A 25,994-nucleotide genomic window follows, 5' to 3' on the forward strand; every position below is an offset into this window, starting at 1 on the left:
ACAGCTTGCACAATCAGAATTCAGCTTATGAAGTAACTGAATGTATGACAAAATGGGAAAGTGTTTATTTTTTCTTTTTAATATATTCTTTTTCTCCTTATGTTTTTTGTAGTTTTGTTGGACTTTTGTTGTTGTTTTGGTTTGGGGTTTTTTTGTTTTTTTGTTTTGTTTGGTTTGTTGCTGATCATCAGCTGCAGACAGAGAACTGTTCTATTAAGCCATGAATAGGGTGACTTCATTCACAAAATCTCCCACTCTCAGCCACAGGGGACATCTGAGTCCATCAAATCCTCTGACTCACAGCCTCTCCTACCCATCATCCCTTCCAACCTGCCATCTTTTCACCCACCATTGAGACCCCACCTCCTTTCTTTCCTTCTTTCTCTTACAAAAATCATGGTAACCACTTCTAGGTACCAGATGTGTTTATACATCAGGTCCATTGACATGCTTCAATGTAATTTGTATCTCATTATCGCCTATCTACTTACAGTTCTGTGTGAAAGACTCAATTGAGGAAATGTCTTTGTTTCTAAAACTTGGCACAATTTAATACTTTTTCACAGTTATTTATCTCTGTGAACACAGTGGCATTAATTAAGCTATAAATGTATATTTATTTTTTAGATATTATGAATCTGACCAAGATTTAGGTTGGAGGTACGGGTCAAATGGTAAATGCAAATCCCTGAGTTGAAACCGCAGTATTGCTAAAAAAAAAAAATTAAACTTTAGAAAGACACTGTATGAACAGGAGGATGAATTCATAATTAAAATCTTAAGTGCTTGATAAAACATAGCTATAAATTAATGTACATATTTTGATAAACTATATAAAATTTAAAATAATAAGGATGATTTCATTTATTAAGAATCTCTGTAACACTAGTAGAATACATATTTTTCCATGAAACTATTTCAATATGGATTCTTTATTTTTCCAGCCTCTAAGTCATTTGGAAAGTGAGAAGGAAGCTCACAGGACTGGTCTTGTGACCAAAGGGTATAGGTGAAGGAAACATGGACTTCAAGGACCAAAAGAGACATGAAGATGTGAAGTTGAACCCCTTGCTCTCTGCCTAGAAAAGCCATCTCATGACCCAATCCTTTTGTGCTTATTGGAAATAGTCACATCCTTCCTTGAAGATTATTTTATGTGAATTACCTTTATCTGGCTCTATTATAACTACTTATTTTGGTTAAAATTGGTTGAATATCTAAATTAAATTTAGATTAAATTAAATATCTAAGTTAAATTTAAAAATAAAAGTGTGTTATGCATATAAGCAAACAAGTACAAATACTAATGATAATATTACATGAATGAAAATATAGCATGCCTGACAATGAAGAAATTAGATGGTAGAGGCATTAGATTCACAAAGCTTTTCCACAGAGAAGACTATCAATAAGTGTAATAGTACATTAAAAACAACTACAACAAAGAAAAACCTCTTATTTCCATATCTTAGAATTCATTTTGCTTAGTGTCATCTTATACAATTGCTATTGAGCTATTCTGCTCATCATCATTTAGACATATACTAATTATTGCAACTAAGGGAAACCATGGGACCTATGTTTCATTAGGTTTGGCTTACTTCACTTAATATGATTTTTTCCCAAGTTGTTCCATTTGACTTCTGTTTCCTTTGTATGTCCTTCCCCCTACGGTATATCCCCCGTTGTCACTGCATTTGATTATGGTCCCCTGGTATTGTACATAGTTTTATGTGAATTGGGAAATTGAAGGGGAACAAAAAAATGGTGAGGGGACAGAGGGGAGCCAATGTCACAGCAACATACACAAGATAATATGTAGGAAATGATCTGTACAACTTGGGAGGGTGGAGGAGAGTGAAAGTAGGAGGAAATGAGGGAAGGGTTACAAGTTTGACAAGAAATGTATTTATTACCTAACTTATGTTACCCCTCTGTACATAACCTTGACAACAGAAAAAGAGTCATAGTAGCCTGGATAAAGATGGAAGATAGAAGTGACCAAGGAAGGTGTACCAGAGGAAGAGGCCTTTATCCCAAAAAAAGAGACCTAGGAATAATGATAGGTAGTATTGGGAATCAATTCCTTTTTTAAAAAGTAAGTTTTTTTATTGTGAAAATACTGTACAGAGGGGATACAATCACACGAGCAAGGTCATGAGTACATTTCTTATCAAGCATTGCTGCCTCCTAATTTGTTTTTTCCCCTACCATCCCTTCCCTCCCACCTCCACAACTATATCCCCCCCACCCCTCGCCTAAATTGTAAAGTTCGTTTTTTTCGACATACCGTCTTGTACATCTCATTGTTGCAATGGGTCCACCTGTATCCCTATTTAAACAATTTGTTTTTTCCCTTCTGCTCACCAAATTATACCAACAACAAATACAGTGAAAACAGGGGTTGTACCATGGGAGAGGGACATACAAAGCAACAAAAAAAATCATGTGGTACCTTATGAATATGTTAGAAACAATAGCAAGAAAGTAAAAAACACTTGTGTCGTTATCTTGGGGTTCATTTTGCTTAACATCATCTTATCTGACTTTTTCTGCTTGACTCAGATATATACTAGTTATTGCAAATAAGAGAAACCATGGGACCTATGTTTCTTTGGGCCTGGCTTACTTTTTATAGTATATATTTTTATTGCAAATATACTTTACAGAGGGATTACATTTACATGAGTAAGGTAATGAGTCCATTTCCTATCAAGCGTTGTTACCCTCTCCTTTGTTTTTCCCCTACCATCCCTTCCCTCCCTACTTGCCCCACTTCTCTCCCCCTCCAAAAAGTGGTAAAGTTCATTTTCAACATAGTGTCTTGTACATCTCTTTGTTACAATGGGTCAACCTGTGTCCTTGTTTCAGCATTTTGTTATTTCCTTTCCCCTCCTCAAATTAGAAGAATGAATATATGAGATGCAGGGCACAGTATCAAATACAATGACAACAGGGGTTATACCATGGGGGAAGAACATACAAAAGAAACAAAAATATCACATAGTACATTGTAAGTACATTAAAAACAACAGCAACAAAGATTTAAAAAAACTTTTTGTGTCCCTATTTTGGGGTTCATTTTGCTTAGCATCATCTTATATGAAATCTAACAATAACAAATGCTAGAGGGGATGTGGCCAAAAAGGAACCCTACTGCATTGTTGGTGGGATTGTAAACTTGTACAACCACTTTGGAAAGCAGTATGGAGGTTCCTCAAAAGACTCCACATAAAGCTCCCCTATGACCCAGCAATCCCACTTTTGGGCATTTACCCCAACGATCACAAACAAGGCCATACTAAAGCTACCAGCACAATTATGTTTATTGCAGCATTATTCACCATAGTTAAGATATGGAACCAACCCAGATGCCCCTCAGTAGATTAATGGATCAGGAAAATGTGGTATATATACACAATGGAATTCAATGCCTCCATCAGAACGAATGACATTACCCCATTTGTTAGGAAATGGAAAGAATTGGAAAAAAAATTATATCAAGTGAAGTAAGCCAGCTCCTAAGAAACATGGTTACTTTATTTGCAATAACTAGTCTATGTCTAGGATCATCTTACTAGACAAAGAGAAAAGGGAACCAATTCCTTTGAGGGGGGAAACAAATATTAAAGGAACTAAGATTAACAAAAGTAACTCATTACAGCTGAATGTAATCAGTTCTTTTCAATCACTATTCTCTGGGATTGGTTTCTCCTCAATATCCATGTTTCTTAGAAATATTTTAATATTTGTAAATAAAGTGTATTCTAAACAAAAAAACAAATGGGAAAAATAAGATTTGATATTATTTTAGACATAAAACTTATTTTTAAAAATGAAATATAATGTATGTCTATTTGAATGTTTTATTTTTCTCTCATGCAATTTTACTCAAAGACTAGCAATAAGCTAATAAAGAAAACAACAGAATTAACATAACAATAAAAACACCTGATTCTTTAGAAACATGATACAGAATAATACATTTTAATACATTTGGGGAAACATTATTACTTATTTTTACAAAACCGGGATATGTATGTTTTCCAATTTCACAAAAGGTTGAATGGTATGGCCTGCAAATCCTGTATTTTCCATAGGGACGATTCCAGAATGAACAGGAACAAATGTGCAGGTTTTATCTAGTGCCCTCTGAATGTCACATTCTCGGAAAATAACTGAGAATGGCCTAATAAGATGTATTTTGTTGTTGTCTTTTCTGCCCTCCACAAAACTATGAAAATAATGACAAATGTGACATCCTAGAAATCCACAAATGTCATAAGTTGCAAAATCTCTAGTGTTCCCCCAGAACAACAAAATGTCATAAGCTACAGAATCTCTTATTTTTATCTCAGGAAGCTTTATAAATTGTACCTCACTGGAAACAATGTATTGGAATTCATTTATTATTCTATCTCCTGGGATGTATCACATTTGGTATGAAGTAAGAACTGTAGAAATTTCACTGGAATTCCATTGTGTATATATACCACATTTTCTTGATCCATTCATCTACTGAGGGGCATCTGGGTTGGTTCCATATCTTAGCTATGGTAAATAATGCTGCAATAAACATATTCGTGCTGGTAGCTTTAGTATGGTGTTGTTTATGATCATTTGGGTAAATGCCCAAAAGTAGGATTGCTGGGTCATAAGGGAGCTCTATGTGGAGTCTTTTGAGGAACTTCCATACTACTTTCCAAAGTGGTTGAACAAGTTTACGCTCCCACCAACAATGCAGTAAGGTTCCCTTCTGTCCACATCCCCTCCAGCATCTGTTGTTGTTAGAGTTCTTGATTATAGCCATTCTAACTGGGGTGAGGTGGTATCTCAATGTAGTTTTGATTTGCATTTCTTTTATGGTTAGAAAGGTTGAGCATTTCTTCATGTGTCTATTGGCCATGTGTCTATTGGTCTATTCCTCTTCATAGAAGTTTGTCTTTAAGTCTTTAGCCCACTTATTTATTGGGCAGTTGTTTCTTTGAGGATTTGATGTTGGAGGATTTAATCAGAAAGAATGACATTGCCCCATTTGTTAGGAAATGGAAAGACTTGGAAAAGATTATACTAACTGAAGTAAGCCAGGCCCAAAGAAACATAGGCCCCATGGTTTCCCTTATTTGTAATAACTAGTGTATGTCTGAGACAAGCAGAAAAGGTCAGATATGTTGATGTTAGGGAAATGAACCCCAAGATAAGTATTCAAATGTTTTTTTTTTACTTTCATGTGATTGTTTCTTTTTTTGGGGGGGGGGGGTGGGTCCGGTTGTGGGGTCTGAACTCTGGGCCTGGGCGCTGTCCCTCAGCTCTTCAGCTCAAGGCTAGTGCTCTACCACTTGAGCCATAGCATCACTTCTGGCTTTTTTTCTGCTTATGTGGTGCTGAGGAATCGAACCTAGGGCCTCATGCATGCAAGGCAAGCGCTCTACCACTGAGCCACCTTCCCAGCCCCATCATGTGATTGTTTCTAACATATTTATAAGATGATTTCTTTGTTGCTTTGTATGTCCCTCCACCACAGTATAACCCCTGCTTTCACTGTATTTGATGTTGGTATAATTTGTGTAGGGGAAGGGAAAAACCAAATCATTTAAATAGGGATACAGGTGGACCCATTGCATCAATGAGATGTAGAAGTCGTTCTGGCGAAAAAAAAAACTTTACAACTTCAGCAGGGGCGGGGGAAGGGGGGATATGGGAGGAGATATGGGGGGATATGGGGGAAGGGGGACTCAAGGGGGATATGGGGGGAATATGGGGGGTGGGATATGGGAAGGGATAGGAAGGGGAAACAAAGGAGGAAGTAACAATGCTTGATAAGAAATGTACTCATGATCTTGCCCATGTAATTTTAACTCCTCTGTATGGTATTCTCATAATAAAAAAATAAAAAAAAAACAAATTTCACTGGAGCCTAAACAGATCATTCAAAAAGATATCAATGTACCCTTTGACTTCCAAACCCAAAGATTTCCATTTGTGTATATGATGGCCATACCAGCGTTTTCTGAGAGGTTCAAGATCAAAAGAAGGCCAAGAATATGGGGTAGAAATGCTTCACTTCTGGCTTTTTCTCAGGCACCAACCTCCTCACTATTATTCTCCTTGTCTCATAACTTCTAGCTCCTTGTACATCTCACTTGGAATGGAAAAAAATTCAGCCAAAATTCATACCTTCAGAGAAGATATTGGGAAATAACACACAGTAGTGTTTATTGTTTTATGAACAAAAATAAGATAGGTAAAGGAATCTACTTCTTCAGTCTCAGGCAAAACTAAAATGCAGAAATTGCTAGCATTCACCTCAATTAGAAATGTAGTTTGTTTTTTTGTGGGGGGGTTGTAACACCAACCATGATGTTATCAACCCCTTCTTACATTTTTTCAGCTTCTCAGACTATGTGGGCCTGCCTTCTTGAACCATTTGACTATTAGGCCAATTGATTTCAGGCTCAAGTGTGTACCCTGTGTACAAAGCAGTTTGAACAATGAGAATATTGGAACCAATTATGCCAACCTATGGAACCTAAATTCAAGCTAAAAATGGAGGCAAGTTTTTCCCCTCAGTTAAAGTTTGGAGGTTTGCAAGAGGGCATGACATTAACTATCAACATAATAGTTCAACAAGATGGGACACAAATAGACTGGGAGCCGGGAGCATGGGTATAGCTCAGCACAGGCTTGAGTTTTAATGATGAGAAAGAAGGGGTGCTTAAGAGGCTAACACAGGAAGGACTTTCCAGAAGGAAAGGAAGTTTGTTCTTGTACAAACTACAAGAACATGAGGTAACTGAGCATATTCATCATGAAAAGATGGGAGCCTAAGAAGAGATCCCACATGAGCAGAATATGGGTGACACAAAAAACATCTATTTATATACTATGTGGCTCAGACGTGTGTGCCCGGGCCCAACTTGAGCCAAATGGAAGGTAAATCACTCAAAATGGCTATGTTAGAGGACCCACATAATACTCTATAATGGTTTCCACTTCTTGGCTACTCTAAGGACTTATGAAGTATGACTGAGATGTAGATGGCAGAGGGAATTAAGTGTCAAGGCAGCACTCTGAAGCATGATTATGTACCTGAATTTAGTTTATCTGATTTCAAATAAAACTGTCACATACCAGTCATGTGACTTAGGTAAGTCATTTAAAGGCACTGGATTTCAATTTACCCATTTAGGAAGCTAATACTATGCCTTTTATCTACTTCATATGGTACCTGTAAAACACTAGAGCATAGCTTGGGAAAGAATGGATGTTGAAAGATTGTCATGCATCACTTAAAAAATGTATGCTTTTAAAGACAGTTACAATAGTAGAACAAGGGAACGAAGCAGAAATAGAGACAGGAACAGAAGAGTGTGATCTAGAAACCATGAAAGAGATTGCAGTAGAAGCAAGGAGTACCATAGATATAGAGAAGAGGAAGGTCATGAAGCTGAGAAAGAAGAACATCACCAGGAAGATCAAGAAGTAAAGATAGAAGGAGGAGAAGGAAGAGGAGGAGGAGGAGAAGGAGGAAGAGGAGAAGGAGGAGGAGGAATAGAAGAAGGAGGAGGAGGAATAGGAGAAGGAGGAGGGGAGATTCACAGAGCTCAGAGAGAAAAGAAAGTCAAAGCAAAAACAAAGAAAAACATAGAAATCAAGAAAGTAGGAGTTCATACAGGAAAGAAAATTCTGAGAGTAAGAAAAGAATGTACTCTAAAAATTGTGAATAATAACATAAAAAAGCTGATAGAGATCAAAGTCCATTATCAAAAAGAAAACAGAGCAGTAAGAACAATGAATTAAAGTCCTCTACACTGAAAAATAAGGAGGATGAAAAGACAAGATCCTCAGTGGAAAAAGAAAACCAAAAATCAAAGGGTCAAGAAAATGACCATATACATAATAAAAAAATAAAAAAAAATTGATCATGAATCAAGTCCTGGAACAGATGAAGACAAAGTGGCTGAATAAGTTGTATAAATTTAATGTCTCAAATTTTAAGTTTTAGAGACTTGATGAATATCTTTTATATTGTTTTCATTGTTTGAGTTGTTTTCTGTTTGTCTTTATTTTTTGATGTGTACTTCATTGAGTTGATCTTTTGATAATTTGCAACCTGGATAATTTGTACTGCTAATGTTTCAATAAACTTGAAATGAGAAAAAAAAAAGTATGCTTTTGCCAGATACTGGTGGTTCATGCATGTAATCCTAGCTACTGGGGAGGCTGAGATCTGAGAATCACAGTTCAATGCCAGCCCAGTCAGGAAAGTCCATGAGATTCTTATCTCCAATAAACCACCAGAAAAAGCAGAAGTGGTGCTGTGGATGAAGTGGTAGAGCACTAGCTTTGAGCTGAAGAGCTGAGTGTCAGTGCCCAGGCTCAGAGTTCAAGTCCTACAACTGACAAAAAAAAAAGTATGCTTTTGGTACAAAACTCAAAAGTCTACACCTTCTCAAACCAAAACAATAGAGGTCATTCACTAGATACTGTCTTATAAATTGGGGTAGATTTTATTAAAATGAGTCAACACAGCACAGTAAGTACACAAACCAATAATATAGTCATTTATTACTAGGTCTTATATTGTATTATGGATTGCACCGCACTATATGAGCTACTTTTTTATTCAGCTGATAGCACAAGTTTGCTTACATCAGCATCACTACAGTCATGCAAAAATATGTGGGGTTACCATACTGTGATGGTTACAATATCCTTAGGCTATGAGGATTTCTCAATTTTGTTAAAATTGTCAAGATCACCATTGTGTATGTGGTCCTAGCTGAAGTGTAATATCATTATGTATGATGGTATTATACATGATGGTTTTAGACAATTATTTTCTGTTTTTTTAAATAATAATTCTTTCTGATTACTTTGTGATAAGCATCTTAAAACACACACACATTTGATCTGCATTTCAAATATTCACAGAATTTATGGAGAGGGAAATTTGCTAAGAATGGGGATTATCTCCTTCAGAAACAGATTGAGATGTGTTTTTATCTATTAGAGACCTCCTTTCAATGGATGAATGGCTTAAGAAAATGTGATATTGATTATATGGATTGATATAGATATGGATGTTACAGAGACAGACAGACATCTGTCTAGATACAGACATATATACATACATACATACATACATACATACATACATACATACATATATAGAGAGGAATTTTACAAAACCAGTAGGAAGAATAATATTTTGTAATTTGTAGGGAATGGGTGAAGGATGAACCTGGAAAAATAATCACATTATGTGAAGAAAATTAGACACAGAACAAGGACACATATTTTCTCTCATATGTAGAAGTCAGTTCTAAATTATAAATAGTTATAAAAATATTTACAGGATCCTCTATATACACATATTAACTTAATGTGATATATATGTATATAGTCACACCCTCACATCTTGACTTATATAAACAGATTTACTTAAGTATATGCAGGGAAGTTTTCAGTGGTGTAACTCCCTTTACACAACTAACCCACAGTTTAATAAAATGAAATACCAGAAAGTTGGAACTTGTCTGGGCGGGGGGGGGGGGGGGGGGGGGGGAGGGGATAGTGAGATCAACAGGCAGGGAGCAGACAAACAGAGATAGAAAGGGTGGGGGGATGCAGCCATAATAACCCAGGTATATATGTGAAAACGACACCAGGAAAATTGCGGGGATGAGTGGTGTTAGGAGGGAAGGGGGCGAAGGATGAAAGGGGTGACAGGGATCAAGATGCATTCTATTCACAAACTGACATGTTGAATTGAATCCCATTTGTAAACTAAAGACATTTTAAAAATTAAGAAAAATAAATCTCTGAGTAAGCAAGCAGCAAAAGTTCTGCAAAATCATTTGCAGTTTTATGAAAGAAATAAAGCCAGTTTCTAATTGCTAAGTAATTTCCCCATGGAGAAGTTCAGAAATACAATCCTGTATGACAGCAGAGTATCAGGAGGCAATTGCCCTAGATGACAGGAAACAATAAGCATTACTGTGTTACGGTCAGCTTTTCCATAAGCACATACACACACACACACACACACACACACACACACACACACACACACACACACACACACACACACACACACCAGAGGGGCTACTTACAGCTTTATCAAGCATCTTATGGTCAGCTTTTCCATAGACACACACACACACACACACACATGCACACCAGAGGGGCTACTTACAGCTTTATCAAGCATCTGCCGCTCTCATTAAAGCTAACAAGGGAAAGCTGGCAGATAAAACACCTATTAACACAGAGCCCGCCATTAGTACTGTCTTCCCAGAACCATTTAACTGCAATAAGAGTCTCTTGTGGAGCAGTCAGTTATCTGTGCTTTGTTAAGAGGGGATACAGGGTCTGAACAAGGAGGAGGTGGAGCTTCTGTTGTAATTTCACTTGAAATTGCAAAGCAGAAATGAGAAACAAGAGTTTGAAGTATGGCCAGAAGAGCACAGAGAATGACTTTCCATGGGCTGCTGAAGGCAGTGGCTATTAGTTTTGTCTCTTGTGACTCCTAGGAAGTTCTGTCTCCTACAGATGCTGCTTGAAAATACATCACATAATCCACATTTCTCTGCTTCTTGCTCAGAATCCAGAACTCCAGGAAGCATCTCAGACAAAGAGATGGTAAAAGCCTATCTTCAGCATGTGTCTTTCTGGCAGTTCCCAATGGGGAATGTGTTCTGAGCTCTCTAACAAGGTTGTTATTTTGCTTTTCTGATTATGGATTGCATCAAGGGCAGTGGCAGTTTAGTTTTGCATCTTGGTTCCTTCTGCTTCTCCATTTGCTCTCATACGGCGAAGTGAGGACACCCAGAAAAGGAGCCTCTGACAGGAATCTGTCAGCCCACTCACCAGGAAGCCATCCATTCCAATAACTCCCCAATTCCACGCATGATCCGTGGCCCCTCCTCTCCCCTGCAAGCCTAGTAAAGACATTTGTTCATGACTCTAAACTCACAGTTCAATGCATGGAAAATGATGTTATTTGAATTTAATACCTTCCACATGATATCCTCATCAAAATATGCTTTGCCTATATAATGGCTATGTGACACATACACTTTTAACATTAGAAAATGTCTTCCTGTAAAGTTTATCAGCTACTATGACTCCTATTTTCAGGAGGAAGACTAATGTCTGGGGACAGATCTGTAGGCCTTGCATTCTTTTCTTCAGGTAAACCAAGGATACTTACCTCCAGGCTGCACTGCTTTGGAATCCCGCGTAAACTGCAGTAGTAATGGAGATGTTCCCAACCAGTCAAGAGGTCATCCAAAGCATCTTGCTGTGGACAGTAGCCAATGAGGACACCCACCTCTCCTGCAGAAGACAGATTGACCTCATCTCTGTGAAGACAAGCAGAGCAGGCTGAGAACAGACTTCCATCGCATAAATTAGTCTTGTCAATTAAAAAGTCCATTGCAATTTATTTAATACAATTATTTCACATTTCACAAATAGGTTCCATGCTTCCTCCCACACCTGCCAAGAATTTGTCCTCAACCCAGAGTCCCTTTCTTTTCATTCACCCTGATGGTACATATGCCTCATCATCTGGTTGGTTCAATGTTAATGCTTCAAATGTGTGTGTGTGTGTGTGTGTGTGTGTGTGTGTGTATATATAAAATTGACATTCTCATATACAAAATCATTTTTCTCAGTTTTTTTTCTTTTGCAGGGAGATTTAACAAAACAAAACAAGAACAAGAACAAAAACTTCTGGCTCCCAGTCGCAACCCACATACCCAGCAGAACAAACTTAGTTCTTAAACCAGTGGCTTGGAGTTAATATCAGTAACTCCATGATACTTTGGTGGTTAATATAATATATAGAATATAGCATAGCAACATAACATAATATAATGTGTATTTAAAGCATAGAGCTTCACAGTTAGCAAATGATATGTGCTTAATAAATTGTATCACAAACAGGCATTAATCATGGCCCAGGTCTATAATCACAGCTACAAAGAAGTCTAAAATGTGAGGACTGCAGTTTGGATTCATCTCAGGCAGACAAATCCATAAGAATTTCACCTTCAAATAAGCAGGAAAAAGCAAAAACTAGACATGTGAGTCAAGTGGTAGAGTCCCAGTTGCCAGTGAAAAAGCTAAGCAAGAGTACCAAGCTCTGAGTTCAAGTCCTAGTACAGGAAAGAAAAAGAAAGAAAGAAGAAAGGAAGAAAGAAAGAAAGAAAGAAAGAAAGAAAGAAAGAAAGAAAGAAAGAAAGAAAGAAAGAAAGAAAAGAAAGAAAGAAAGAAAGAAAGAAAGGAAGGAAGGAAGGAAGGAAGGAAGGAAGGAAGGAAGGAAGGAAGGAAGGAAGGAAGGAAGGGAAGGAAGGAAGAAAGAAAGAAAGAAAGAAAGAAAGAAAGAAAGGAAGGAAGGAAGGAAGGAAGGAAGGAAGGAAGGAAGGAAGGAAGGAAGGAAGGAAGAAAGATAAGAAAGAAAGAAAAAAAGAAAGAAAGAAAGAAAGAAAGAAAGAAAGGAAGAAAGGAAGGAAGGAAGGAAGAAAGGAAGGAAGGAAAGAAGAAGGGAGGGAGGGAGGGAGGGAGGGAGGGAGGGAGAAAAGAGAAAGAAAGAAGGGAGAGAGGGACAGAGGGAAATAAGAAAGAGAAAAGGAGCTACAATAGTTGTTATTTTTCCTAACAAAACAATTTATGAAAAACTAATGTAATAATTCTTAAGACAATAACTTGGTTTCAGGTTATTTTGAAGATTAAATATTGTTATGATAATTAATCTCTCACTGACAATATGGAAAAGAACAGAAGAATAAAGCTAATGAGTACAATTCTCGGTGGTTTCTACCATTAAAGTTCAGTGTTAATCTCTCAAGTGGTCATGCTATACAGATAGAGCAAGGATTTACACTAAATCAAACTGATTCAAAGAAAAAAAAGCTATGGTTTCATTTCACATTTAATGTTTTTTTTTTCCTTTTTTAATTGTGAAAATACTGTACAGAGGGGTTACAATTACATGGGCAAGATGAGTACATTTCTTATCAAGCATTGTACATCCTCCTTTGTTTCCCCTTCCCATCCCTTCCCATCCTTCCCCCGCCCCCCCACCCAATCCTCCCTGCTCCCCCCGCCCCGCCCCCCCCCCCGCACCAAAGTTGTAAAGTTCGTTTTCGACATTAACGACTTGTACATCTCATTGTTGCAGTGGGTTCACCTGTATCCCTATTTAAGCACATTTAATGTTAATACATACTCATCTGAGAAAATTCAAAACTATCCAAATGTGAACAAATTTAAATTTTTGATTATTTTCTCACTATTGTTTGTAGACATTTTATATGGATAAAACCACTTTGACCATGAAGATTCTTTTTTTTTAAATTGTGAAAATACTGTACAGAGGGGTTACAATTACATGGGCAAGATAATGAGTACATTTCTTATCAAGCATTGTAGCCTCCTCCTTTGTTTCCCCTTCCCATCCCTTCCCATCCTCCCCCCCCACCCCCCTACCCAATCCTCCCCTCCCCCACCATGAAGATTCTTAAGGGCACTTCAGGAAGGAAATTTCTTATTCCTACATAGAAAATAATATTTTAAAAATGATGATAAATCTTGACTCCTACAGATAATTATTGATATTTGTTTTGAAAACTTCTAATTATTAGTATTACCTTCACCCAAAACAGAAATGTGTACACGGATATAAACAAAATACAAAATAAAAAATTCCTTCATGTAAATTTTTAAGTTCTCCACTGCTTAGTACAAGAAGATACGCAAGCTACATGTATAGGAAATATACTCAATAAAGTAATAGAAAGTTTCCTGACTAATGGTTCCTGGCTTGGTTATCCAAGTACAGAGGGCTCCTCAAACACTAGATAAGAACTTCTCCATGTCACATACAAGTGAGACATAAAGTATAGAGCCCAAGTAAGAACAGTAAAAACTGCAAGAGAAAAGTACCAAGTCACGTGTAAAGTCAAATCCATCAAAATAACAGTAGATGTCTTTCCACAGACACTCTAAAAGCCAAGGGAGTATCCGGAGAGAAAAATAATTGCCAATTTAGATTACTGAAACTAATAAAACTACTCTTCATAAGTGAAGGACAAATATCTTTCAAACTAAAGAATTCATGACCGCTAAGCTAGCACTGAGAAGATACTTAAAGATCTTCTACACAGAAGAGGAAATAAAACAAGAACACAAGAAAAGATAAAATTACCTGAGGAGCACCTTAAGCAGATGAGAATTTGGAAAGAATCAAACAATACAAAGAGAGTAAAATAAAAGAGATCACTACATACCCTTAAATAATAACTCAAATGCTACTTACTTCAGTTTTCTAATTAAAAGATGCAAATAGATAGACTGGGTTCAAAATCATAAAGACTTAACCATGTTTTTCGATGCTGTTGTTTATTTTCTTTCTTTTGGTTGTATACAAGAAACATCTTAAACTGACATCCACACTTACAGACTCCAAGTAAAAATATTGAAAATATATATTCCAGATAAAAGAAGCCAAATACCCATATTTCAAAGCAAAATTAATCAGAAGAGACAAAATAATGTTACTTCATAAGAGAATATAGCAATTGTATATGTAATAGCACCCAATGTCAATGTGCCTAATTTTACAAAACAAAGAGTACTAGTCATAAAAGTATAGATAGATACCAACACAGCAATTCAGGGTGTGACTTCAATTCCACAACCTCACTAGTGGAATAAGTCATCAAGACACTTCAGAATTAAATGATATTATAAATCAAATAGACTTAATAGCCATCTACAAAATACTCCATTCAAAGTCTGTAGAATACATATTCTTTTAACAGCTCATGGAACTTTCTTTAAAATAAATCACATTTGAGGACATAAAGCAAGTCTTAACAAATAAAAAAAAGATAAATTAACCTTGTATGTTTTATCAGACCACAATGATATAAAACTATAAATCAACAGCAAGAGACACTACCCTACTCTTGCTTAGCCAGTGAGTCATTGAAGAAATAACAGACAAAATAAAACTTAATCCTAGAAGGAAATGAAAATTGAAACACAGCAAACCAGAATCTATGAAATGCAATCGAAGTGGCTCTAAGAGTGAAGTTTATTACTATGTATGACTACATTTAAAAAATCAGAAATCTGGGGCTGGGAAGGTGGCTCAGTGGTAGAGTGCTTGCCTTGCATGCCTGAAGCCCTGGGTTCGATTCCTCAGCACCACATAATCAGGAAAAGCCGGAAGTGGCCCTGTGGCTCAAGTGATAGAGTTCTAGCCTTGAGCTGAAGAGCTGAGGGACAACACTCAGGCCCCATGACTGACAAAAAAAAGTGATATGTGTGTTTGTATCTGTGTGTGTGTGTGTGTGTGTGTGTGTGTGTGTGTGTGTGTGTGTGTGTGTGTGTGTGTGTGTGTGTAGGGAAAAACTGGGAGAGGAGAGAAGAGGTGAGACTGTTCAAAAATAATGTACTCATTACCTGACTTATATAACTGCAATCCCTCTGTACACATCAACTCCACAATATCAATAAAAGTATTTTTAAAAAGAAATAAATCAGTCTTACAAATACAAGGTTTCCCTCATTTGTGACAATTAGATAGGGAATCAAATCAAAGCAAAACAAATCAAGGATATTAAAGATTAATGGGGACTACTAATGAAGGCAAAATGGAAGATAAAACGGAAGGAGGGTAGAGGGGATAAAGAACAAGTAAACCAAGAGAATGAAAAAGATCAAACTATATTCTGTTAATGGAGTATCATGACTATGCCACTGACTATTCACATTTCAGTATAGGACAACAAAAATTAACTGAGTAAATGTAAAGACTGAATTAGGCAAAGAGTCAGATGTACATTGCAGGAAAACTAATGACAAATGTTGATACACAGAGAGAGAAGATAGCCAACTATAAACTAAGGAGAGAAGCCTTAAACAAATCATTTAGAGCCTCAGAGAGGACAAATTCTTATGCATCCTTGATTTCACACTTCTGGTCCTCATAACTGTGAAAAAAATAACAAATTTCTGTTGTTTAAGACACCCAGTCTGTAGCATATTTTGAAGCAGCCCTCACAATGTCATACACAGTAACTAGAACATACACTATTAAATAGAACAAAATGAAAAGCAAACAACACAGAAATTTCACAAAGGTCGTAGCTGATAGAGATATTAGAGATATCCAACATAGATTTTAACATAATGAATTTAAAGCCAGGCATAGTAGGGTATGCATAACTTATCGTATCAGTTCTTGGAAGGCTGAGGCAGGAGGAGCAACCATTCAAGGCCAGTCTGAACTATGTAAACAGATCCAGTCAAAAAGATAAGAAATGTACATATTATCTTGCTCGTGTAATTGTAACCCCTCTGTATGGTATTTTCACAATACAAAATCTTATTAATAATAAAAAAGAAAGAAAAGGAAGAGAGAGGAAGGGAGGGAAGGAGTGTTCAGGGGAAGAGAGTAAATGGGAGGGGAGTAGAAGATAGAAGCAGGTAAAATGAGCAGAAGGGAGAGGAAAGGAGAAAAGAAGGGAAGAGAGTACAAAAGAATAAGAAAAGAATAAGAAAAGGAATGAAATCTCACAGATGTAAGCATAGAGCAATTAATCCATAAACAAAAATGATGAGAAGATGAATTCCACCAGAAAAAAAAACAACTATAAAGTAGAAACTAAATAAAAATTCTGGGGTGGCAAGTTATAATAACTCAAAACCACAAAGCAATACAGTCTTTGAACATAATTTATATTAATATTTGGAAATAAGCACCAATATTAGAAGGAGAAAATTCAAGTTTTATTTCAATTAAGAAATCAGAGGGGGGGTAGGCAGCTGGGGGGTGGGGGGGGGTGGGGGGTGAGATTGGAAGGGATGGTAAGGGGAAAGAAAGGAGGAGGCAACAATGCTTGATAAGAAATGTACTCATTACCTTGCCCATGTAATTGTAACCCCTCTGTGTGGTATTTTCACAATTTAAAAAATGCAAAAAAAAATTAAAAAGAAATTAGCTCATTAATTAAAACTGTTAAGATATGAATCACTGCTGGAGACTTTGATTATAGAAAAATGATATCAAGGATTCTCAAGAACAGAAAGACTAGGAATAATTCTTAAATTATTTTATTTTTTTATGACTACAATGCATTTTTATTGTAAAGGTTATGTACAGAGGGGTTACCATTATATATATCAGAAAATGCATACATTTCTTTGAATAGTGTCACCTCTTTTTCTCTGTTTTTTCCTTCTGACCCCCCTCCCCTACAAGTTGTATCCTTCATTTTTAACATAATGTCTAGTGAATATCACTGCTGCATTAGTTGTTTTGTGGGTCAAGAGATTGAGCCTAAATCCCTTGAATATGCTAGGCAAGCACCTTATCACGTCCTGAGCCCTTGTTGGTTTTGTTGTTGTTGTTGCTGTTTTGCTTTTTAGACAGAGTTTTGCTATGGAGTATAGGCTAGCTCTGGACTCGCGATGTAGCCTGAACTTGACTCACATTTACCATCCTCCTTCTTCACACTTTCCAATATTAGGATGGCAGGTATGCACCACATCTAGCATCTCATGATATTTTAAAGTTTCTAACAGTAAATTAATATTTGGGCAACGTGGGTTTGTCCCACCATTTCTGTGCTTTCCCTTGCCCTTCCCATCTCCTTTCAATATCTGGCCCATTCTTCCCAACCCAGCCCTTCCCTCACTCTTGTTAATTTTGAAGCATATACATTGTGATGTGTTAATATCTTACTGAGGGTTTTTGCGTTTACATATTCAAGCGGAATATGGTTTTGCAGCTTTTGTTTTCAGTCTTTTAGCCTTGTGAGCCAGCCAGGTAAATGCTTTCTACTTTGCATTTCCAGTACACGCTACTGATACCAGCTTGTTTCTTGAAAGGACATGTGTTTTGAGGAAAGGTGGCTCTGGCCACACTGTAGACTTTTCTGTGGATGATGTTTGTTATTATATTTCATCCTTTGACTTTTTTTTAAATTTTATTTTATTTTATTTGAGAACATACTGTACAGAGGGGCTACAATTACATGGGCAGGATAATGCATACATTTCTTACCAAGCATTGCAGCCTCCTCCTTTCTTTACCCTTCACCTCCCTTCCCAGCCTCCCCCCTCCCCCCACCTAATTATACCCCCCTCCCCCCCCAAAACCGACATTGTAAAGCTGGTTTTGACCTGACATTTTGCACTTCTCATTGTTGTAACAGGTCCACCTGAATCCTTAAACGACTTCTTTGTCCCCATCTCCTCCACATGTTATACTGACATCAAATATAGTGAAAGCGGGGGTTACACTGTGGGGGAGGGACATACAAAGCAACAAAGAAATAATCTTATAAATGCGTTAGAAACACATGCATGAAAGAAACGAAAACATTAAAATACATATTTAAGGGTTCATTTTCCTAACATCACATTATCTGACCTTTTCCGCTTGACTCATACCTATACTAGATATTGCAAATAAGGGAAACCATGGGATCCTGGGTCGTCTCTGGTCTGCAAACAGCAGGATGAAGATGTCCGCTCCTTGTTGGTTCTTGTTGGTGTTGAGTAGAATCCGCTCGTCCGCTGCGTCTGGGTCCTTCGTCCCGGACTCTCTGTGTCTCAGGTATGACCCCGCGGCGGTGGTCGCCGCCGCGACCCTGCCGCTGCAGCGGCAGCTGATGTGTTTCCTTGGCTTCCCCTCTCTTGACTAACTCTCTGTCCTGTGATGGCACACTTGGTGTGATTCTCTGGCTTAGGACTGTTCACTGGAACTCTAAAACTGCTTTCTATGCGAGAGCTTGTTCAGATTCCAGCTTCTCCTCTGCCATCTTCCCAGAACTCCTCTTAAATTATTTTAAACAGTCATTGGTATTTGAATATTTAATCTTAACAAAGATGTTATAGGTAAATTCACAGGGTAATCTCTCATAATAATAGTCATAAAAATTTTCTTATTACCAAGTGCAGTGATACATAAAATGGGTATTAAAGAGATGAAATCAGCTTTACTATATCAGTGAAATAATTTTTTACATCTTTGTAAGTAGTACAGTATACTTACAAAATAAAGAACATATACTACTTGATCATCTTAGGAGAAGACAAAATAATTTGGTGGAAATTTTTAAAACATTTATCACAAAAATATATACAAAGTAAAAATAAAACTGCATCTTCCAACACTGAGATTAGAAACATATAGAGATGTCCATTCATCTGATATGTTATTTATACAACCCTCTAGCACCTGCATAATATTTAAGTTAATGATAAAATATTGAAAGCCTTTTATTTTCTTATTGCAAAGAACAAAGGCAATCATCATGAATTACGACAGGAAAAGAGAAGGGAACTTGGAAGCATTGAAATCTTTGCTCAGAAATGAGATTAAGATATGCAATGTAAACAGAAAAGACTATCTAGATAAATCATTGTCAAAATAAAGACAAGGAAAGAGTGATAAATGCAATAAGAGAAGAACAAATCATCACACAAAAAGAATCCTCACTAAGCTTAGTATTAAGTTCTCAATTGAAACCACAGAGGTCAAAAAGCTGCCAGAAGTCATGGGAAAGTAATCAAAGAAACAAAAAAGATTGCAAATAAGGGAAACCATGGGACCTATGTTTCTTTGGGTCTGGCTTACTTCACTTAATATAATTTTTTCCAAGCCTTTTCATTTCCTAACAAATGGGGCAATGTCATTCTTTCTGATGGAGGCATAGAATTCCATTGTGTATATATACCACATTTTCTTGATCTAGTCATCTACTGAGGGGCATCTGGGTTGGTTCCATATCTTAGCTATGGTAAATAATGCTGCAATAAACATAGTTGTTCTGGTGGCTTTAGTATGGTGTTGTTTATGATCATTTGGGTAAATGCCCAAAAGTGGGATTGCTGGGTCATAGGGGAGCTCTATGTGGAGTCTTTTGAGGAACCTCCATACTACTTTCCAAAGTGGTTGAACAAGTTTACACTCCCACCAACAATGCAGTAGAGTTCCCTTCTGTCCACATCCCCTCCAGCATCTGTTGTTATTAGAGTTCTTGATTTTTGCCATTCTAACTGGAGTGAGGTGGTATCTCAATGTTGTTTTGATTTGCATTTCTTTTATGGCTAGAGAGGTTGAGCATTTCTTCATGAGTCTATTGGCCATCCTTCTTTCCTCTTCAGAGAAATTTCTCTGTAAGTCTTTAGCCCACTTATTAATTGAACAGTTGTTTCTTTGAGGATTTGTTGTTGGGGAATTTAATTTTTTGAGTTCCAAGTATATTTTAGATATGAGACCCTTGTCCATTGTATGGCTAGTGAAAATCTTTTCCCAATCCGTGGGCTTTCTATTGATCTTGCTAGCTATGTACTTTGCCATGTAGAAGCTCTGCAATTTCATGCAATCCCATTTGTCCAACCTTTCTTTGATTTGTTGTATTTCTGGGTCTTTATTAAGAAAATTTCGGCCTGTGCAAAGGAGACCAGGGGTTTCTCCTATTCGGTCCTGTAATGTTTTCAGGGTGCCTGCTTTGACTCCAAGGTCTTTGATACATTTGGAGTTGATTGTGGTGCAGGGTGATATATAAAGATCTAGCTTTAGCCGGTGGCTGGTGGCTCATGCCTGTAATCCTATCTACTCCGGAGGCTGAGATCTGAGGATCACGGTTCAAAGGCAGCCCAGTCAGGAAAGTCCCTGAGACTCCTATCTCCAATCAAAATCACTAGAAAACCGGAAGTGGCCCTGTGACTCAAGCCGTACAGTGCTTGCCTTGAGCTGAAGAGCACAGGGACAGTGCCCAAGCCCAGAGTTCAAGCCCCATGACTGACAAAAAAAAAAAGGATCTAGCTTTAGTTTTCTTCAAGTGATTAACCAATTTTGCCAGCACCATTTACTGAAGAGGCTGTCTTTCTTCCATTCTAGTCCCTTATTTGCAATAACTAGTATATGTCTGAGACAAGAAGAAAAGGTCAGGTAAGTTGATGTTAATCAAAATGAACCCCAAGATAAGGACTCCAGTGGTTTTTCTTTCTTGCTATTGTTTCTAACATATTTATAAGGTGATTTTTTTGTTGCTTGTATGTCCCTCCCCCATGGTTTTCACTGTATTTGATGTTGGTATAATTTGGGGAAGGGAAGGGAAAAAAACAAATAGTTTAAATAAGGATACAGGTGGACCCATTGCAACAATGAGATGTACAAGATGCTATGTCAAAAACGAACTTTAAAACTTTGGAGTGGGAGGAGATGGGAGGGCAGGAATGATAAGGGGAAACAAAGGAGGAGGCAACAATGCTTGACAAGAAATGTACTCATTACCTTGCTCATGTAATTGTAACTCCTCTGTACGATATTTTCATAATAAAAAAACCTACTAATAAAAAATGAAACAAAAAAGACAATTCAAAACTCATTCAAAACTGAGTAAGAACACTTCCACCGATTAATAAACATGAGGACAATCTGTTGATAGAACTGTTGTGCATATCTGCTAAAGAGTGCTTTAAAGAAAAAAAATGAGCCCAGTGCTTGTGGCTCAAACCTGTAATCCCATCTAGTCAGGAGGCTAGGATCTGAGAATCACAGTTAAAAAGCCAACCTAGGCAGAAAAGTCCATGAAACACTTATCTCCAGTTAACCATCAAAAATTCAGAAATGGAGGTATGGCTCAAGTAGTACAATGCTACCCTTGAACAACAAATCTAAGGGACAGAGCACAGGCTTGAAGTTCAATACTGGCACAAAACTGATCAAAGGGTCACTTGAATCCATATAATCCAATGAAATGAAGACCACAGTTTAAGATAAAAATAACCTAAGTGAATGCAAATGTCAGGTTGAATGTACTTTTTTATAATTCCTTTTCCCCTATATTATATAATCCTAGATCCATAATACAATATTAATCTAGGTTCCTAGCACAACATGTATAAAATATGAAATCTGTAGTGATAATAGCACAATGAGTGGTAGAACTATATAAGAGCTCAGTCTTATAAATTATTGTGATTCACTTGGCTTTAATCTAAAGCAGGGTACTTTAATTAATAATGTTAATTATGATCCAGGAAAAAACTGCTAAGAAAACTATTATATATAATATGATATATATATATATATATATTATGATAGGTATAGATATATTTAACATGCATAGTTATATGTAACATAATCACATATATGAATTGTATACATATACATTATATTACATAAATGTTATATATATGCCTTGTATGTAGCACACATCATATATAGTGTCATATATGTTACATATCATATATGTAAAAAGAAACCATACAATAATTAGTGCCCTATACAGTATGTATTTAACATAAAAGAGGGTAGTGATGGAATAAAGAAGAAAAAATATAAGGCACAGAAATAATGTAATCACATAAATTCAATCATATCAGCAATTATATAAAATATAAATGAACTTAAAACATTAAATAAAAGGGAATACAAAAATAGATTTTTTGGGGGGGTCCGGTCATGGAGCCTGAACTCTGTGGGCCTGGGCACAGTCCCTCAGCTCTTCAGCTCAAGGGTAGGACTCTACCACTTGAGCCATAGCACCACTTCCAGCTTTTTTTTTTCTTTTTGCTTATGTGGTGCTGGGGAATGGAACCCAGGGCCTCATGCATGCAAGGCAAGCGCTCTACCACTGAGCCACCTTCCCAGCCCCCAAAAATACATTTTTTAACTGTTCCAATTATATGTTATCTACATACTTTAGAATCAAAATCTCAAATAAAATTGAATGTCAATTCCTCAGAAAAACAAAATAATTATAAAAATTTATGTACCTAAGAAGTGAGTATGACAACATACAAAATAGAAGCTGGCAGAATCAAGGAGAGGAACATGCACTTCAATAATAATAGTATGCTCAATTCACAATTCAATACTTTCAATAAATGCAAGGAATAACAAGACCAACAAAAGCTATAGGAAAGTTGAATCATACAACAAACCAACTGAACCTAAGAGTTTCAGTTAAAGATTTAGTACTCCACATTCAAGAAAATGAGAAGGTACACTTTGTCAAATACACATGAAATAATATCACGGACAGAATAGGATTTTAGCCACAAATCACTGTCAGTAAATTTAAGTGATTAGAATCATACAAAGTATGCTCTCCAACTACAGTAGGCTAAATCAGAAATAAGTAATAGAAGTAAAAATTGGAGAAGTTCAGATGTATTCAAATTAAACAACATGCTTTTAGAAAAGAATCTGAATTTAAGAAATTCAATATTAAAAAATACCAATCAATAATTATGATATGCAGAAAAAGGAGGGCACCTTGGAAAAGATATAGTGGTGACACCTACATTTTAAAAAAACAGAAAATGGATCTCAGAACAACCATGTAGGTACATTAAGAAATTACCCCGCAAAATTAAGCTTAAATAAAACAGAAGTTAAAAAAACAAACGATTAAAAAAGAAATATGTAAACGGGAAAAAAAGGAAAGAGAAAAGCAAATGCAGTTTTGTTGTTTTCTGGAAAGTTTAACAAAATCTATAAACCTTTAGCTATAATGACCAAGATGTGGAAAAAAGTTTCAGATTCAAAGATTAAAATTAGCAGGTAAATATTTCTACAAAAATTGAAGGGCTCAAAAATGAGAAATGTATAGATTCACATGCTAACAAATTCCTAGAAAGAAGCAAACTACTGAATATGATTAAATAAGAAAAAAACTTAAATGTATGATAAAGAAAGAATTTGAATAATCAAAAGGAAACAAAATTTTCCTGTGATTAAAAGTCCCTGGAAAATGAGGGAAGGGGAAACAAGTTTGACAGGAAATGTACTTATTACATTACTTATACAACTGTAACCTCTCTGTATATCACCTTGACAATAAAAATAAATAAATAAAAATAAAAGTCCCTGGGACCAATGTTCATTGGTAAATTCAATTGCATGCTTAAAGATTAATTAACATCAATTCTTTGCAGACTGTTTCAAAAAAGTAGGAGAATGAGACAATTCTCAACCAATTCCATAACATTAGTAAGAATCTGATCATAAAATTGAAGACCTAACAAGAAAGAAAAAAATGCATATGTGCAATACATTTTAAGAATCATTAAACTAGTTGCTGGTGGCTCATGTCTGTAATTCTAGCTACACAGGAGTCTGAGTTCTGAGGACAATGGTTCAAAGCCAGTGTAGAGAGGAAATCCCATGAGAGTCTTATTTCCAATTAATCATCAAAATAAAAAGCCAGAAGTAGAGCTGTAGCTCAAGTAGGAGAGCACTAGCTTTGAGCAAAAATGTTCAGGTGTACTGCCCATGCCCTCAGTTCAAGCCCTAGTACTGGCACACAAATACACAGACACACACACACACACACACACACACACACACACACACAAAGAATCTTCAAGAAAATAAGATACTACTCAACTAAGAATAAGACACTCCATAAATAACAATAAGTTGTATCCTAGTAAACTTGTCATAACTTGAAAATATTGTATAACAAAAGTGCATTTGTAGACTCTGCGCATCATACCAGACTGGCCTTCCTTACACATAATCAGAATTGACACTAGCCTATGGTAGAACATTGCAAAAGAATTAGGACCATATATCAACTGTCTGGGAAAAGATGGAAATTTAAATGTCAAAGTAGAAAGCTACTGAATACATTATCTCTTTCATACCATTATAAAGTTAAAAAATAGAAAAACCACCATAAATCACAAACCATCCGTACAAGCAAATTGAATTCAGTAGTAATAGAAAATTAGACATGACCAAGTGAGATAAATCCCAGGAATGCAAAGGTGGTTTAACATATGCACATAAGTCATTCTACACTCACACTAACAAAATAGAGGAGAAAATACACAATATCTTAATAGTCCAAGAAAAAGCATTTGACAAAGGAAAGCAGCTTTTCATGGTAAAAATAAGCAAACTAGTGATAAAAGATATTTTACAAAATCAGCATAAAATAGAGACATTTGCATGCCCATTATGCACAATAGCCAAGTTACAGGGGACATTTAAGTGCCAACCCATAGATGAATGGATAAAGTGTGGTATATATGCCCAATGATATTTGATTCCCCTGTTTTGGCCAACAAAATTATGTCATTTACCAGCATTGTAAATGAAGTGAAGATCATCATGTTAAGCAAAAAGCCAGATTTAAAAATACAAATAATCACATTTTCTCTCATATGTGGAATGTAGTTGTTTTTGTTTTTGTTTTTTAAGACATGAAAGTCCAATGGGAACTATCTGGGACCAATGAGAAGGGTAAGAGGGTCAGAGAGTATAATGACAATAAATATAATCCAAGTACTTTATATACATGTATAATTAATATATTTAATAAAATTTGGAAAGATTTTTTCCTAAGATCCCATTCATATGAAATTTTCTATTAATATAAATAGACAAGTGTAGAAAATAGATTAATGATTGCCAAAGGTTTTGTGAGGGAATGGCAGAAAACAAAGACAGCTAACATCTAAGGTTTCTTTGCAAGGAGATGAAAATATTCTGGAGTTAAATAGTGGAAATCATTATGTGACTTTATGAATATATTAAAACGCACCCCATTGCATTGTTTTACTTAAAATTGTAAATTCTATCTGGGTGCCAATAGCTCAGGCCTGTAATCCCAACTACTCAGGAGGCTGAGATCTGAGGATCACAGTTCAAAGTCAGCCTGGGCAGGACATTCTGTGAGACTCTTATCTCCAAAAAACCACCAGGAAACCAGAAGTGGTGCTGTGGCTCAAGTGGTAGAGTGCTAGTCTTGAGCTGAAGAGCTGACAGTGCCCAGGCCCAGAGTTCAAGCCCCACAACCAACAACAACAACAAAAAAGTAAATTCTATTGTGTGGGGATTTTACCTCAATTCATTAAAACACCATCATTAAAAGCTAAGTAGCTAGGATTATAGGCATGAGCCACCAATGCCCTCAATTATAGGCATGAGCCACTAATGCCCTATATAT

At 36.4% G+C, this 25,994-nt stretch overlaps 1 protein-coding gene across 1 annotated transcript in view; it reads right to left on the reverse strand.

Annotated features, from left to right (window-relative positions):
- Abca13 (ATP binding cassette subfamily A member 13) overlaps positions 1-25,994 on the reverse strand; it is a 395,335-nt gene that overhangs the window by 51,342 nt on the left and 317,999 nt on the right. Inside the window, exon 56 of the mRNA XM_069996010.1 lies at positions 11,216-11,366. Coding sequence (XP_069852111.1) covers positions 11,216-11,366 — 151 coding nt within the window. The remainder of the gene's footprint in view (positions 1-11,215; positions 11,367-25,994) is intronic.

Source organism: Dipodomys merriami, unplaced genomic scaffold, assembly GCF_024711535.1.
Source record: "Dipodomys merriami isolate MVZ:Mamm:240054 unplaced genomic scaffold, mDipMer1.0.p SCAF_5, whole genome shotgun sequence".
Classification (NCBI taxonomy): domain Eukaryota; kingdom Metazoa; phylum Chordata; class Mammalia; order Rodentia; family Heteromyidae; genus Dipodomys; species Dipodomys merriami.